The 17723-nt window shown below is 37.3% G+C and overlaps 1 protein-coding gene and 1 long non-coding RNA gene across 2 annotated transcripts; one reads left to right on the plus strand and one right to left on the minus strand.

The window, feature by feature from the left end:
- Positions 1–577: 577 nt before the first annotated feature.
- LOC123878750 (hemolin-like) lies at positions 578–5522 on the minus strand. The gene is made up of 7 exons (XM_045926051.1): positions 5428–5522; positions 4584–4639; positions 4269–4389; positions 3263–3595; positions 2502–2750; positions 1425–1627; positions 578–928 (listed from the first exon to the last, which is right to left on the minus strand). Exons 2-7 carry the CDS (start codon positions 4630–4632, stop codon positions 639–641), a joined length of 1245 nt encoding a protein of 414 aa, XP_045782007.1. The 5' UTR covers positions 4633–4639; positions 5428–5522; the 3' UTR covers positions 578–638.
- LOC123878755 lies at positions 1634–17625 on the plus strand. Its single transcript, XR_006798871.1, has 3 exons — positions 1634–2026; positions 12329–12332; positions 17541–17625. It is a non-coding gene; the product is annotated as an uncharacterized LOC123878755 (long non-coding RNA).
- The last annotated feature ends 98 nt before the right edge of the window (positions 17626–17723 follow it).

Raw genomic sequence — 17723 nt, forward strand, 5'->3', positions numbered from 1 at the left:
TGTTTATAGGCAAAAGTTTTATTGGAAAAAATTCAAAATTACTTAATCTAAGACTCCAATGAATTAAAATATTCAAATAAAACTCCTTAATATTAAGGTGCATGAGACGGGTCTGCCCGCGTAATTCGAATTTAATTTGGTTTTTCGCAATTTGTGAACTAATACGACAAAGTAGGCTTATGCCATTTTAATTGCGACAATGGCAGTATCATCCTCACAGTTTAAGAAATTAGTAATAGTAATTGTGAGTAACTCACGTCAAACACATTATTTTGACTAATTTCTTAAACTGAACACTTTCAAGTAAAGATTTTTTCAAGATGATACTGCCATTTGTGGAATTAGAATACCATAAGCCTACTTTGTCGTATTAGTTTACAAAATGCTAAATGATAACCAAATAATGATAATGAAAAACCAAATTAAATTTGAATTATGCGGGCAAACCCGTGTCATGCCCCTTAAGTTACTATATGTTGGTAGTGATGATATGACAAAAGGGCTTAACAACTTCGAATTTGGATGGACAGGTTGTAAGGGCTGTGAATTTTGATGAATTACTGAAATCAAATTCAAGTTTCCGTATTTGACAATCATTTATTATGAAATTTATCAAAAAATCTCAGTAAACTCATGATTTACTGTACATAGACCAAAGTCTCAGCGTAGACGTCGCCATATTCGTTCTGTGCCCTGCACCCGTAGTAGCCGCTGTCAGATTTCTGCACATTCTGGATGACTAGATCTGAAGTGGCCACGTTTCCTTGGGATGAAGTATGTGCGTGGAGTTTTTCTGGAAGGTTCTTGCTGTTGTAGGTCCAGGAAAGCTTGGCTTCAGGGATTGCTTGTACTTGGCAGGGGATCGTAACGTCTTGTCCTTGCTTAACTATCAGCTTTTGTTCAGGTTGCTTGACGTATTGGGGAGCACCTGTGAAAAAAATTGATATATTTGTATTATATTCTTACTTAATGGCTATGTATATCCATATCTATCTATACTAATAAACAAAATTGGAGTGTCTGTCTGTAATTTCGAAATAACCACCTCATATTAAGCTCATATGGTTATTTGAACGACACCAACACTGAATCACACTTTTTAAAAATTTTGTCTGTCTGTCTGTTTGAAAAGGCTAATTTTCGGAACGGCTGAACCGATTTTGACGGGATTTTCACAGACAAGTAGAGGATTGACCAGGGAGTAACATAGGCTACTTTTTTAACCGACTTTCAAAAAGGGAGTTGTGTTTTTCTACCTATGTAGTTGTTTGTTTGTACCTACCTATGAAATTCTAGTTACCTAACTAACTACTAAGGAAAATCAAATTCTTTTAGCCAGTGCTCAGTAGTTGAAATTTTTTTTGCTTGAAGTGCTTAAAATCATTACCTATATGAATGAAATTTAGAAAAAATCATATACTCACTGACAACTTTAACGTTGAAAGTGTGCTTCTGTACTTTTCCAACCTCATTGTCGATCACACAGGTGTATTCGCCTTGGTCTTCGGGCAGCACCTCTTTGATGATGAGCCGTTTGCCGACGCTCTTGTTGTATCGAGTGACGCGGTCTTTGGGACTGTTGTTGATGTCTTTACCGTCTTTGAACCAGTCGGGATGAGCTAGCGGGCTGAAAAGACGGGTAAAAATTAGAAAAACAGCATTTAATATCCACATCCATCATTAGTAGAATCCTGAAATTGCTAGAGAACCTGTTTTTTTGTGATAACTACTTATGCAATTACTTAAACTGCATCTTAAATTCCATTAAGTAGGTATAATTTGCACTCAATCTTTGGTCTAACTTACCAAAAATGTAAGTTAGACCAACAGTTAAGTTAGAAATAAAGTTAGTTTTTAAGAACTTTATCCCGACCTCCGACGATATCAATTAATAATTAATTTTTGAATACGTATCAAAAAATACGAAAGCGGCAGGACTCAAACCTCCGTCTTCTAGGTCCGCGCCCGACGCTCTGACCGCTAAGCTACGGTATCGCTTACAGCCAGTGACAAAATTTGTGATATCGTAGCAGCGAATGTGACTGATAAATGAAATGCTGCTTACATATTTACACTTTGTATTATATGAACAATTATTTACAATATGGCTGTAGTTATAATAAAAACTGTGGTATAAAACGAGGGCCGGAGCTTGATGCTAGACCGAGGTGTTGCGGTCTTGATGTTTCTAAGGTGAATGCGCTGCCCGGAGTTCGTCCAGGCCAGCAGGATATTTTGAATCGTTCCGTATCCAAATTGTGTTCTCTAAGTGACAGCTGCAAAGTGTGTTGTTTTCGTCACAGCTGCCAGTCTTAAAAGAGGCTGCATGCCTCTACAATATGTATGTTCACTCAGAACTGAAGCGACTGTCAATTAATACATCAATCACTAAATCAATAATAAGTGATCAATTAATAAATACTCAGCCAAAAGAACCTAAAAGTCCATTAGGCGGTGATTCGGCCAAACTTCCGTACAAATAAGAAATTATTAGTACTCACTTTCCACCATAAATACAGTATAAATAGACGCTTTCTCCAGCCTTCAGGGTAGTGTCTTTGGTCACATACTGCTGGACTACCTCATGGTCTCCCTCTTTTCCTCCCACGACGTCCACTAACACATGCTCAGCCAAGACAACCTCTGAGTCCAAGGCTGGAGATTTGGCCATGCAAAGGTACTTCTTATTGCCAGTGTCTTCCTTTGTTACATTAGACATGTATAAGTCTCCTTCGTCGGATATGGTGAATCTGAAAAAAAGTGTGTTTTAAAATCGATTGGATAACAAAATCTATATTTATATAGAGAAACTAACCAAAATCAAAATTTATTTGTTTCACATAGTGTATCTTATGTAGATTATTAGCTATGCTAATTATGACTAATGTTCCCCTTTTTCCTCCAACTAAGCGTAAAGCTTGTGCTAGGAGTAGGTACGACAATAGTTTGACGGGTGGGGTTAGAACCGCTGACTTTTCGGAATTATGTCCTCTCCTCAACCATTGAGCTATTGTAACTCTATATTGGTTCAGAAAGCAGATTCTATTGAGGAGAGCCGGCAAGAAACTGACCAGTTATTTTTCCAAATCATAACACATTTCAATGTACAATTCAGACCACTGGATACAAAAAACTTAAGATTACATATGTAGGATTTATCTATTGGACCGCTACTAACATACGATTTTTACAAATTTCACCCAAACGAAACCGGTCAGATCAGCTCGTTTTACAAATACCTAATTAAGTTTCGTATGCTCACCTCTGTCCAGCCACAACTTCCTTTGACTTGTCGCTTTCAACCATCCATTCAATTTCTGGTTTAGGATATGCATTGGGTATCTTACAGTCCAATTTATATGTTTTGCCCTCGATTGGCGTGTGTTTTTGAAGTTCTACTTTTGGTGTATCCATGAATGTACGTCTTACGTGGACTAATCTAGAGCTTGCGACCCCTAAGGGTGATTCTGCGAGACATTGGTAAACCCCTTCTTCGCTAACAGTGGGGTTTTTGAAAATGAGGGTACCTTCGTTACCGTTTTGGGATACTTTGGAGATAGGCGTGAAAGGTTTGCCGTCTTTCAGCCATTCATATCTGTAATAAATACGGACTTAGTATGTTGACTTGAATATTAATCTGCACAAAAGGGAATTAAACTAAACCTTTTGTTTCGATTTATTTTACAACCTAGAGGAAATGTTGGTGGTCTAGATAAACAAAACATTGGCGATTATCAGATATTTTTTATATTATTATACCTATGTGCTATAATATGTGTAAAAACAATTCAAGCGGGTTTGCCATAGCATCACAATTAAAGGCATATTCGTAGGTACCTATTCAGACATGATATTGATATCTAATAAGAAATACTTAGTTTAGTTTGATCAAAATCGGTCGAGTTGATAAATCAGCTGATAGAACTTGAAGCCACTAGAAATCTAGTAATTTAATAAAACTATACTTAAATGTTTGTCTCTATTCTTCGTTGCTTGCGAAAATGGTATGGAAACCTATCTATCTTTTTACTCTTTTTCATGGCTTATCCTTAGATGCTTAAGCTTGTAATCTTTATCCTAGACATGAATATATACTATTTGGTACCGAGGCGCTACATTTTGCATTACAATGCAAAATATAGTTAGTGCCTCGGTATTTACAAAGATACATAACAGAAAATAGTGAGATAATAAAAATACAAAAGACTCATAAATTACCGGTTATAATAATAACAGCAGACCATAAAATCATAAAAAATATTGCTTACTTGACACCCTCCTCTTTGCCTTCAGTTGCGCACTCTAGCACCAATTCCTTGTAGTCTCTGAACACCACTTCAGCAGGGAGTTGCTTCAGTACTGGCAACTTTTCCACGGGCTGTGATGCGCCTGGAAAAAAAAACATTCATTCGTTCAAAAATATTTTTTTTTTAATAATATTTGGCGAAAAGTCCACACTAGCAATAAAACTTGTAGAAGCTTCTAAAACTTTTTTTAAAATGGGAATTTCTGAATATAACTGGATTCCAGTTTATTAAATTACAGCAGAGCAAAATTAATTTTAATTATTTTTTTAAACTTACATATTAAAGCACATACAGCGAAGATCGCACAACTTGTAATTGAAGACATTTTGATCCTGAAAAAAGCATATAAAGCATGTTATAAAAAAATATTCCACGCTTCATATCAGTTCCTTTTAAAAATATAACGCCCATTTTAGGCTCAAGGCTAAAAATCTAATGGGTAGAATTTGAATCTTGATCTTTTGAATTTCAGTCCATCCGCGTCTCCTTAACTGTTTAGCGTCGAGTTAAAAGTTAATTAAGAATACGAAACTTCACATAATTTTTTTTTTCAGAAATTGTTCTACGTTAACGTAAATAGGCACGGTTACCTTTGATTTCACTAAATTATATAAAGGAAAAGTCCTCTTTTGTTACCTATTTGGCCAAAAAGCTTTTTGCTCTACGTCAATGTAAATAGGTAGGTATGGATCATAGACATACGAATTTTCGCTAATGGTATGGATCACCTTTAGTTTTATTAAATTATAAATTATCTAAAAGCATCTAAAAGCAAAGTCTTCGTTTATTATTTGATAAAAAAGCCGTTTTACAAAAAGCATTAAAATAATTTATTAACAATAAAATTTTGATTTTTTATTAAATTATCACTCAAAATAGTAACTGGTAAGGTACAAGTTATTAATCCTATTCTCAAACAAACACACCAATACTCAATTTTTTTTTTAAATTTTAAATAAATTAAAAAAAACTTTGAAAAAAAAAACCACTAAGCAGAGACTAAAAAAATAAATATAAGTTTTTTTTTTAAATATTATTAAATTTAATGTTCAAAACTTAGCAATATTTACAAAACAAATATTAAAAACAAAAATATTTTTTTAAAAATATAATAACGCACCCACTCTCGTCGCAAATGTGGCGGGAATGTATCCTCTACACCTGACGGACAATCTTTTATACGGTCCGATCATTCGTACGTGTAAATAGGTAAGTATTATACCTATGCGATAGGCACCTACAAGTTCCTATAGGTATAATACCTGATGCATCTTCACGATAAATTATATCTACTTACATAGTATAAAACATAGTCGCTTCCCGTAGTCTGTACCTACGCTTAGATCATTTAAACTACGCAGCGGATTTTAATGCGGTTTTCACCAATAGATAGAGTGATCCAAGAGGAAGATTTATACCTATGACACAGGGGCGTATGGCTGGACTACAAAAATTTCGAACCCCTATTTTACTTCCTTAGGGGTTGAATTTTGCAAAATCCTTTCTTAGCGGATGTCTACGTCATAATAGCTATGTGCATGCCTTTCAGCCCCGAGCTGTGCGTTGATAGATCAGTCAGTCAGTCAGATTTTCCTTTTATATATTTAGTTATTATGTGTTATCATGATGAACCCATCGCCGGCCCACTACTGAGTACGGGTCTCCTCTCAGAATGAGACGGGCTTAGGCCATAATTCAGCACTGGCCAAGTGTAGATTGGCAGACCTCACTAGTGTATCTTTAAGGACATTATGGAGAACTCTCAGGGATGCAGGTTTCCTCACGATGTTTTCCTTCACCGTCAAAGCAACTGATAGGTATTTAACAGCTTAAAACGCACATAACTGAAAAGTTAGAGGTGCGTGCCCGGGATCGAAGCCTCGACCTTCCGAATAGGAGGCGGACCTCTTAACCACTAGGCTATTACGGCTCAAATCTTCACGCTATATATATATTTATAATATTATGAAGGCGAAAGTTTGTCTGTATGTGTGTGTGTGTCTGTGTATATTTGTTACTCCTTCACACAAAAAGCACTAGACGGATTTGGCTGAAATTTGGAATGGAGATAGATAATATCCTGGATTAGCACATAGGCCACTTTTTATCCCGGAAAATCAAAGAGTTCTCACGGGATTTCGAAAAACTTAAATCCACGCGGGCGAAGTCGCGGGCATCAGATAGTATAAAACACAATGATAGTAAATAAGTGTCGAATATTAACTTGGATACTAATCGAAAATTATTCTTAAGTTCTCTAACTTTATTACTTATCAACACTTGTAATAGTATAGGATCCCGCTATAATACTTGAACGACCTTCACCGAGTTGGTAAATGGTTAAGTATACTATTTAAATTGACATGTTAAATTGAATATAAAATTCAATTTAACATGTCAATAAATATGTTGCACATGTGTTGACTAAAAAAATTCAGTCCAGGTAATAATTAATTAATAATTTTAAAAAATAATTTTTCATCATCATCAGCCTGTGGAGTGTGGACTTCCACTGTTGGACATAGGCCTTCCCTATAGAGCGCCACCACACCCGGTCCTCAGCCTTCCTCATCCAGCCACTTCCCGCCAGCCGCTTTATATCATCGGTCCATCGTGCTGGAGGGCGTCCCACACTACGCTTGCTTAAACGCGGTCTCCACTCAAGGACTTTCCGGCTCCAACGGCCATCGCCTCTACGACACGCATGGCCTGCCCACTGCCACTTCAGCTTGCTAATAGTTTGGGCTATGTCAGTGACCTTGGTTCTCCTGCGGTCTCCTCAGGGAAACTAACATAGCCCTCTCCATAGCTCGCTGAACAACTTTAAATTTGTGAACAAGGCCATTTGTTGTATTTTTTTAAATTATTATTAACTAGAGGATGCCCGCGACTTTGTCCGCGTGGATTTCGGTTTTTAAAGGTCCCATGGGAACTATTTGATTTTCCGGGATAAAAAGTTGCCTATGTCAATTGCAAGGACGCAAGCTACCTCGGTTCCCATGCAAATCGGTAAAGCGGACTGATATTTTGGAATCCCGTGGGAACTCTTTGATTTCCGGAATAAAAAGTATCCGTATTAGTATGTCCATCCCCGGGATATAAGCTAACTCTGTACCAAATTTCGTCAAAATCGGTTTAGCTGTTGGGCCGTGAAAAGGTAGCAGACAGACAGACAGACAGACAGACACACTTTCGCATTTATAATATGGAAGTAGTATGGATTAATCATATCCTGGACTGAAATTTTTCAGGCAACCCATATTATGCAATATTATCATTGACATGAGTATTAAATTGGATATAAAATACATCATCCATTAACCAGCTCGGTGAAGGTCGTTGTATGGCGGGATCTTAGACCATTTAGTGATTTTGTATGGAATTAAGTAAATAAAGCTTTATTATTGTATGTTTTTAGGGTTCCGTACCTCAAAAGAAAAAACGGGATTCTTTATAGGATCACTTTGTTGTCTGTCTGTCTGTCTGTCTGTCTGTCAAGAAACCTATATGGTACTTCCCGTTGGCCTAGAATTATGAAATTTGGCAGGTAGGTAGGTACACAAGTAAAGGAATAAATCTGAAAACTGTGAATTTGTGGTTACATCACAGGAAAATAAAATAAAAATGTGTTTCAATTTTCAAAGTAATATAACTATACGAAGTGGGGTATCATATGAAAGGGCTTTACTTGTAGGTACATTCTAAAATAGATTTTTATTTATTTTAATGCATAATATTTTTCGATTTATCGAACAAAATGTCGAAAAAATACCCGAGTACGGAACCCTCGCTGCGCAAGTCTGACTCCTTCTTTGAGTACCTATACCTATCCTTAGCTATGTTTGATGAAATCTGTCTGCTAATCCGCACTTGGTGCCGCGATAGGTTTATTATGATTAAGAAAATCGATATTCAAATTAATTCAAATTTTTTTATTCAATTAGACTTTTACGGGTACTTTTGAATCGTCAAGAGCATAGACCACTGGTTCGGAATGCCTTTCCTACCGAGAAGAACCAGCAAGAAACTCGGCGGTTGCTATTTTCAAAGATTTGATTACAATATAAAATATATATTTAAGGTATATGAATCGTTCGATAGGTATAATATATTATATCCACCTAAACTAATAAGTAATTAAGGTCTATGAGAATTTTCAACAATTAATATAAGATTAGGGAATACCTTTTGGAATATCCAATTTAAATCCACTTGAAATCAATAATTAAAAAAATCGATATACTTGGTAATAAAGTACATTTTGAACTAGAAAACTAACTAAAAACCTACTTAGTATTTAACAGGGCTCTCTCCGTCACTTACTCCATACAGTCGTAGCCCCAATTTCATTTGAATATTAAGCAACCAAAGTCCATGAAATATTGCAGACATATTCTAGAAACTAATATCTGTGCCTGTGGTGTTTTAGATTTTTCTAAAAATATGTAGTTTTAAAATTACAGGGGCTCAAAGATTTGTATGTGAATTTTCAAGACCGCGTAACTTTGAAACCGAATATTTTAACGGAAATCTGGAAAACCACAGACATAGGTTTTCCAGATTTCATTAGTTCCCGGAACGTTTCTACAAAATTCCATTGAATATGATTGGTTAGTATTCCAATGAGAGACAAACTACGTTTGTATGGAGCGAGTGGCGAAGAGACCCCTCATAAGGATAAATAACAAAGGCAGTAAATACTGTACAGGTAAAGTACCGGGCCTAGCACAAATTAACAAGTTTTTTTATTTGCGCCATCACGAAGCCAACAGGAAAACTTTATTTACTTTTTAAGAAGGCATATAGAGAGATACCTATATGAATATTAAGCAAAAATTCCTTTTGTACATACAAAACATTGCTTTTTAATTAATCACACTAATATTAGAAAGGCGAAAGTTTGTGTGTATAGTGTGTGTGTGTGTATGTTTGTTACTCCTTCACGCAAAAACTACTTGACGAATTTGGCTGAAATGGAGATAGATAATATCCTGGCTACTTTTTATTCCGGAAAATCAAAGAGTTCCCACGGGATTTTGAAAAACCTAAATCCACGCGGGCGAAGTCGCGGGCATCGGCTAGTCACACTAATATTATAAAGGAGAAAGTTTGTATGTGTGTGTATCTGTGTGTGTGTGTGTGTGTATGTTTGTTACTCCTTCACTGAAAAACTTCTTGACGGATTTAACTGAAATGGAGATAGATAATATCCTGGATTAGCACATAGGCTACTTTTTATTCCGGAAAATCAAAGAGTTCGCACGGGATTTTGAAAAACCTAAATCCACGCGGGCGAAGTCGCGGGCATCGGCTAGTTAAGTAATAAAGTGTATTTGTTGGTTGGTTTATCCTTCAATTACGCCGCAATGGAGCAACGGATATACAAGATTTTTTGCATGGATCTGGAGAGACATGCTTCTTTCTGTTCCGAAAAATCAAAGAATCCCCGCAGGGTTTAAAAAAACCGGCCAAGTGCGAGTCAGACTCGTGCACCGAGGGTTCCGTCTAGTCGGGTATTTTTTCGGGTTTCTGTATTATCATACCCTGAAATACGGGGTAACCCGTAAAATACGGGGTAGGTAACTAAGCTTAAACTAGGTACCTATGACATAAACAATACCCACTCAATAGGTATTAAGTAACTTTAGGTACTAGGTATAGGTATATAGGTATCTAGTTATGTGCCTAGGTAACCTGTATTTACATGAAACCATGTATTAAGTATCAATTTCAAGGTGAATCCATAATCTATTTAAAACCAACTAATCAGGTAAACATGTCACAACCACATCAAGGAAAATCACTGTTAATAATATTACCTATTCAATTTATTAGACCAATTGGATTCTTCCGTCTTTCCTTATGTCATAGTCGATCGGGATTTCTAGAAATTAGTCATGTCATACAAGTGTAAATTAAAAATGTATAACACCCCCGACAAGTGGCGGTTACAGTAACTAGAAAAGAGCTGATAACTTTCAAACGGCTGAACCGATTATCTTGGACTCGGTTAAGCTACCTTTCAAACGAGGAAAACTAAATTAAAATCGGATTAGTTTATGAGCTACGATGCCACAGACAGATACACAGATACACACGTCAAACTTATAACACCCCTCTTTTTGGGTCGGGGGTTAAAAAGCCACGGGGTTAGTCATCATCATTATTGATGATCAACGTTTGACTAAGTGCAGGTTGACAGACCTTTTTTGACGTGAGGTTTTTAGTCGGTAGGAGTCCGACATAACCACTGTGCTCCCCCGTGGTCGGTGGTATCCATGACAGATTCCGTAGCCTCTCAATATATTTACAAAAACATAATTTTTGTAAGACAAAATATTCTTAGTTACAAGAAGGTTGGCGATCTACACAACAGGCTGACTAGACACCGTAACAGGCTTGCGACTCCTACGCTCCGCCTCAGGAAGGTCCAAAAGTCATTTGTGGGAATGGGTATAATCTTCTATAACGAAATTCCTCAGCCAATTTTGGACTTGCCTTTACACAGGTTCAAAAAATCTATTAAAAATATGCTCCTGAGAAAAGCATATTATACTATCGAAGATTATGTAAATGATAAAAAAGCGTGGATTTGACCTGCGATTCGCTCCAGCAATGCGCAGAACTTCAATTGCTTTTATACATGGCATAATATTGTATATCAAATCTTTGAAAAGAGCAACCGCCGAGTTTCTTGCTGGTTCTTCTCGGTAGGAAAGGCATTCCGAACCAGTGGTAGATGCTTTTGACGATTCGAAAGAACTTGTAAAAGTCTAATTGAATAAAAACATTTTGAATTTGAATTTGAATTTGGATTTTCCTCACGAGAAAAAAAAAGGGTTGACAAACTTCACACACTTGAGAATATTATGAAGAACTCTCCAGCTGGAGAACTTATGTCCAGCTGTGGACACTGGATATCTATCGATTGACGACGATGATAATGACGAAGATAAAAAAACCGGCCAAGTGCGAGTCAGACTCGAGCACTGAGGAATCCGTACTCGGGTATTTTTTTCAACATTTTGCACGATAAATCAAAAACTATTAAAAATAAACAAAATCTGTTTTAGGATGTACAAGTATAAAGCCCTTTTATATGATACCCCACTTGGTATAGTTATCTTATTTTGAAAATTGAAACAAATTTTAATTTTTTTTTCATGATGTAACCTCAAATTTGCGGTTTTCAGATTTATTCCTGTACTTTTGCTATAAGACCTACCTTTCTACCAAACATGATTCTAGGTCAACGGGAAGTACCCTATAGGTTTCTGGACACTTGACAGACACGACGGATGGGCGGACGGACAGACAGACGCACAGACAGACAACAAAATTTTCCTATAAGGGTTCCGTTTTTCCTTTTGAGGTACGGAATCCTAAAAATAGAGCCATATGATAATACCTACTTATTAAATTAGTATATAAGTTCAAATCAAAGTCAATCAAATCGTTCCCGATTTTGGAAAGGACGAACTAAGTATAACAAACAAAAATTAGCATATTATGTGTTTTGTACTGATAATAAATTATTATTCTATGCTCTTAATGTTTTAGGGTTCCTTATTAAATAAACGTACAAGATTAAGTATAATTAAAGCAATAAAGGCTCAGTATAGGCAGAAGAATTTTACTTTTAACTAGCTGATGCCCGCAGCTTCGCCCGCGTGGATTGGTCAGATCCCCTGCAGCATCAGGATTGAGGAGTTGGAATCCAAATTTTTTATGAAACATTGTCGCAAAGTTCCTCTATCGATTAAAAAAGAAATGACGCAAATCGGTTCAGAAATCTCGGAGATTTCGGTGTACATAGGTAGAAAAACACAACTTCCTTCTTGAAAGTCGGTTAAAAAAGTAGCCTATGTTACACCCTGGTCAATCCTCTACTTGTATGTGAAAATCCCGTTAAAATCGGTTCAGCCGTTCCGAAGATTAGCCTTTTCAAACAGACAGACAGACAGACAGACAAAAATTTTAAAAACGTGTGATTCAGTTATGGTATTAATACCATATGGTAGTATGGTATAAATAACCATATGACCTTAATATGTGGTAGTTATTTCGAAATTACAGACAGACACTCCAATTTTATTTATTAGTTATATAGATAAGCCGGTAATGGGTTAGATGAATTTAGTGAATTAGGCTTGTTGTTCCTTGTACCTACCTACGGAACAGTATCACGTTTGACCAGCACACCCTTGGCCGCGTCTGTCTCGGACGCTAGTTAAATGACCCGGGCTCTACAACCAGTTTGTACGTTTAATGTTTTATTTAGCCTGTAATCGAACGCTGTACCATGTCGCCAACCGACTCGACGGTTCAAGGGCGTTTTGTGTGTCATCTTTAAATGCAAGCTTGTTTTTTGACGTGACAACGTCTTATAATTCGACTAGCTGATGCCCGCAGCTTCGCCCGCGTGGATAGGTCAGATCCCCTGCAGCATCAGGATTGAGGAGTTGGAATCCAAATTTTTTATGAAACAATGTCGCAAAGTTCCTCTATCGATTAAAAAAGAAATGACGCAAATCGGTTCAGAAATCTCGGAGATTTCGGTGTACATAGGTAGAAAAACACAACTCCCTTTTTGAAAGTCGGTTAAAAAAGTAGCCTATTTTATGCCCTGGTCAATCCTCTACTTGCCTGTGAAAGTCCCGTCAAAATCGGTCCAGCCGTTCCAAAGATTAGCCTTTTTAAACAGACAGACAGACAGACAGACAGACAGACATACAGACAGACAGACAGACAGACAAAAATTTTAAAAACGTGTGATTCAGTTATGGTATCGTTCAAATAACCATATGAGCTTAATATGAGGTAGTTATTTCGAAATTACAGACAGACACTCCAATTTTATTTATTAGTATAGAAGTATAGATAGAGCCGGCTGCACGCACGAAAAAACATGACTCATGCGGCGTTACCTCGCTCTGAGGCGTTCCATGTAAGGCTTGAAGTGCAAGCGAGAGCGCGGAACGAGCGACAAAGAAGCACAATCGTCCTTTGTTGTCACGTTCAACTATCGTCAGTAAACCGACTTTACAGACAACCAATTTTTTTTTTAAAGTGCAAAATTAAATTATAATTTAATGGCTAAATGCAAAAAGGGCATTTTGCCACTCTTTTTACCCGAGTGCGGCAAAGCCAAAAGGAAGGGTTATGATTTTAGCAGTCTATGTATGTATATGTGTGTATGTTTGTATACAGATAATGGATGCTCCACCGTAGCGCCTAAACTACTGGGCCGATATTGATGAATGAGGTGTCAATTGATTCGTCGTAAAAGTCCGGGTGACATCTATGGTACATTTTATACGAAAAAAATTGACCTAACGGACGTAAAAAAGTGCGGGTATCCAAAAATTTTTATTGCTTTTGTATCGAGTGGGATGTCAAAAGAAAAAGGAAAAAATTTGAGTCATAAATATAAATGTACTACAACATTAAAATATACCAAGCGACAGAAAAACAATTTTACTATAATATTTCATTGGATTTTAGTTTTCAACTTTATCTTGTTCACTATACAAGCGTAAATTAAAAATTTATAACACCCCCGACAAGTGAAGGTTACAGTAACTAGAAAACAGCTGATAACTTTCAAACGGCTGAGCCGATTTTCTAGGATTATAGCTATTCCGCGCCTACGATCCAAAGTATCTGAGTTTTCCAAAACATCATTTTCAAATAAATAATTATGTATCCGGGTAACGTCCATCTCGACAGCTTGACATTTGTCAATTGACATAATATTATGAACCTAACGGTTAGTTAACCTTCTTTTCTGCAAGAAAACTAGAAAAGAGCTGATAACTTTTAAATGGCTGAACCAATTTTTTTGGATTATAGCTAAGAACACTCGATCAAGCCACCTTTCAAACAAAAAAAACTAAATTAAAATCGGTTCATTCGTTTAGGCGCTACGATGCCACAGACAGATACACAGACACACAGATACACAGATACACACGTCAAACTTATAACACCCGTCTTTTGGGTCGGGGGTTAAAAACTAGCGAATCTATGAAGTATAGGCACAGAGTATAGGTATGAATTACTAATGCTATGAAATGACGAAATTGCAATAAATCATAACAAAATGATTAAGTATTATGATGCTGACAAATTAATTTTATTCATTCACCTCCATACCTCATGCTACCTACATACCACCTGCATACAATATTAAGTCATTTTTTAAGGAAAACAAATATTCTTTCCTGATGTGAGCAGTCGCGGTTAAATCCCTTTAGATCATGAATATTTATTATATTTTTAGTTTAGGCGCTACGGTGGAACACACAAAATCTGGATACATACATACATATATAGACTGCTAAAATCATAACTTTTCCTTTTTGCTTTGCCGCAATCGGGTAAAAAATATATGATTCCAACGACTTAGTCCTCGTAGATTTAGGTTTTTAAAAATCCCGTGGGAACTCATTGATTTTCCGGGATAAAAAGTTGCCTATGGGATGAATAATAAGTAATGTCTACAGCAAATATTTTGATAATTTTGTTAGATGTTATAGAGAGAGCCAGCGAGTGCCAGACCTTTGTTATTTTATAATAGCTGAAAACTCTGCGTATTGTCCCCAACACAGGGAGGAACGATCAACGAAGTATGAAGTTTGGATCATGGCTTTGGGAGATATTCAGGTAATAAAGATGTCCCCTGCCAGACACCCTTAAATTTTTTAAACTGTGAAGGCATCTGGCAGGGGGCTACCACGACACTTAGGTTGAATCTATAGAGCGCACTTTTTTTTTCTCTCGTCTGGCTTTACAAAGATTAGCCAATGTCAAGTTTGTAGTTATTTGTAACAAGTTAGTTAAACTATACAAGTATGGACCCCGTCTGTGCCGGCGCTCGCCGACACACGCACGGCACCCCCTTAGAGCGCTTTCCAGTCAGTTTTAACAAAAAAAAAACACTCCAAAAAGGCCGAGCACGCCCGCCAGCTAACACCAACACAGACGAAGTCCAGAGCGCACTTTGACTTTGCTTAGACTTAAGTTTCAGTTAAAACGAGACAGATTTATGCCAGCGGTATAACGCTGTCTCGTTTTAACAGTGTCTTAAGTCTGAGCAAAGACAAAGTGACCTCTATAGATAATAGATCTGAGCCTAAGTGTCTATGGCAATGCATGATGCGATTTTTATCAATACTATTCCGAAGAAAATATTAAAAAATTTGACGTAAGATTTTTTACACTGTTATCTCCCAAAGCCACCATGATCCAAACTTCATAGTCGCTGATTGTTCCTCCCTGTGTTGGGGATAATACGCAGAGAAACTTTTAGCTTTTATAAAATAACGAAGGTCTGGCACGCGCTGACTCTTAGTCTATTAATGATAATAATAAAGATGAACGCACACTTATCCGAGCCGAACGCGTCGAACTTACGCGTCGAATTTTAGAATTCTGTGTATGAAATCTCATGGAACCTCGCACACTTCCGATTCGGATGATTCGACGCGGGGAAGTGTGCGAGGTTTCATGAGATTTCATACACAGAATTCTAAAATTCGTTTCGTACGACTCGTTCGACGCGTTCGGCTCAGATAAGTGTGCGTTCACCTTAACCGGGACCTGAGATACAGAGGAAGCGAAAAAGCCAAATTTGAACCTCCAAAGTCGGCCACCCATCCAGTTACCGACTTGGGTCAATGTCGAATCGGGTCTCGACCTCTTAAGGAATGAGGAAAACTAAGAAGACAGAGAAATGAAGACTATGTAAATTGAAGATTATTTTCTACAAGGAAAATGCTCATAAATAAACAGTCGCATTGATTTGCAAAGGCGTAAAATCTGCATTTCGATTGTTACCTATCATTGTTTACGCCACGGGTAGATTATGTAGTATATGCTTTACTATAATATGCAGGTTATCGCATATTGTGCATGGTACATTCGTGCATAGAAGTATGGCTGATTTTAGTCTCACGCCGACCGCACGCGCACCATCGGCGCTGATGGCCGAGATATATAAACTTATATATAGGAAGCGTTTTTGAAAGACGCGTAGCTATCAGCGCGCACGGTGGTCAGCGCTCATAGTTACGCGGCTGCACGCGTCGTGCGTCTGCGCCGCGTAGCTGTCGGCGCTGACCATTGCAGGAGCGCCTCTGCCTTCTATGAGCGTTCTAGTGTCGAGCGGAGCGGATGTAGTCAGCGTGTACAGTCATGGCGAATCGCCGGTTTCTATTCCTTTGGGATAGGTAGTACAAAGCAGCAATAATAATTAATACACTCCGCATTTTTGTCGTTGTCTGTACAGTAAGGCGTTCAATATGATATTCAGTATCATACTTAAACTACTTTCTTCTTACTACTTCTTTATTTTTCTTACTTACTTCTTTTTTAACCCCCGACCAAAAAAGAGAGGTGTTATAAGTTTGACGTGTGTATCTGTGTATCTGTCTGTGGCATCGTAGCGCCTAAACGAATGAACCGATTTTAATTTACTTTTTTTTTGTTTGAAAGGTGGTTTGATCGAGAGTGTTCTTAGCTATAATCTAAAAAAATTGGTTCAGCCGTTTAAGAGTTATCAGCTCTTTTCTAGTTTTCTTGTAGAAAAGAAGGTTAGATAACCGTTAGGTTCATAATATTATGTCAATAGACAAATGTCAAGCTGTCAAGATGGACGTTGCCTAAATACATAATTATTTATTTGAAAATGATGTTTTGGAAAACTCAGTTACTTTGGATTGTCGGGGGTGTTATAAATTTTTAATTTACACTTGTCAATGACTAAGCAAGTAACTAGTATACTGAATAAATTCTGATAAATCAGTTAAGTGTGCGACTGTACCTGGACGCGGTACTTTACAAGATCGGAAAATGCATACTATTTTGATACAAGAACATCGCATGGCTTTTCTTTTGCAAATTATAATATAATAAATATTTATGTAAGAAGGCACTTAATAATTATTTTTGAATAAGTTCATATAAAAAAAACCGGCAGGATTTATAGCTCGTTCACACGGGCTGCGTAAGCGTAGACGTAGCGCGTACCATTGCGTTGTAATGTATGGAACTGAATTAAACATGGCGCACCTCTTCCGTAAAGCATGGACGTATGCGTAACCCGATGTGTTAGGGGTTCACGCGCGTCACTACGCATATGTCACGTGTACGCAATTGGTGTGAATCGGCCTTTAACCTACGTCAAATTGGGTTCGCGCCCGCCACCCTTACGAAATTCGAGATATGTACAAGTTCACTCAGTACTGAAACGAATGTTATAATGCCATCTAGTAGCGCCACTTTGCAGCTATGGAAACTACTTTCAAAGGCCCATATTGTGGCCCCCACAGTTGATCACGTCGTATGCCAGGCAGCGGCGGCCCGGTCGATGCTTCACTCACTATTCAGTTCGAAGCTTACCACTAAAACCAAACT

This window comes from Maniola jurtina, chromosome 26 (assembly GCF_905333055.1).
Source record: "Maniola jurtina chromosome 26, ilManJurt1.1, whole genome shotgun sequence".
NCBI classification, from domain to species: domain Eukaryota; kingdom Metazoa; phylum Arthropoda; class Insecta; order Lepidoptera; family Nymphalidae; genus Maniola; species Maniola jurtina.

Coding starts and splice junctions, on each gene's coding strand:
- LOC123878750 (XM_045926051.1), bottom strand. CDS start 4,632: ATGTCTTCAATTACAAGTTGTGCGATCTTCGCTGTATGTGCTTTAATA. Junction 2,751..3,262: donor GAAGTTGTGGCTGGACAGAG/GTGAGCATACGA, acceptor ACTTTTTTTCAG/ATTCACCATATCCGACGAAG. Junction 1,628..2,501: donor TACTGTATTTATGGTGGAAA/GTGAGTACTAAT, acceptor CCGTCTTTTCAG/CCCGCTAGCTCATCCCGACT.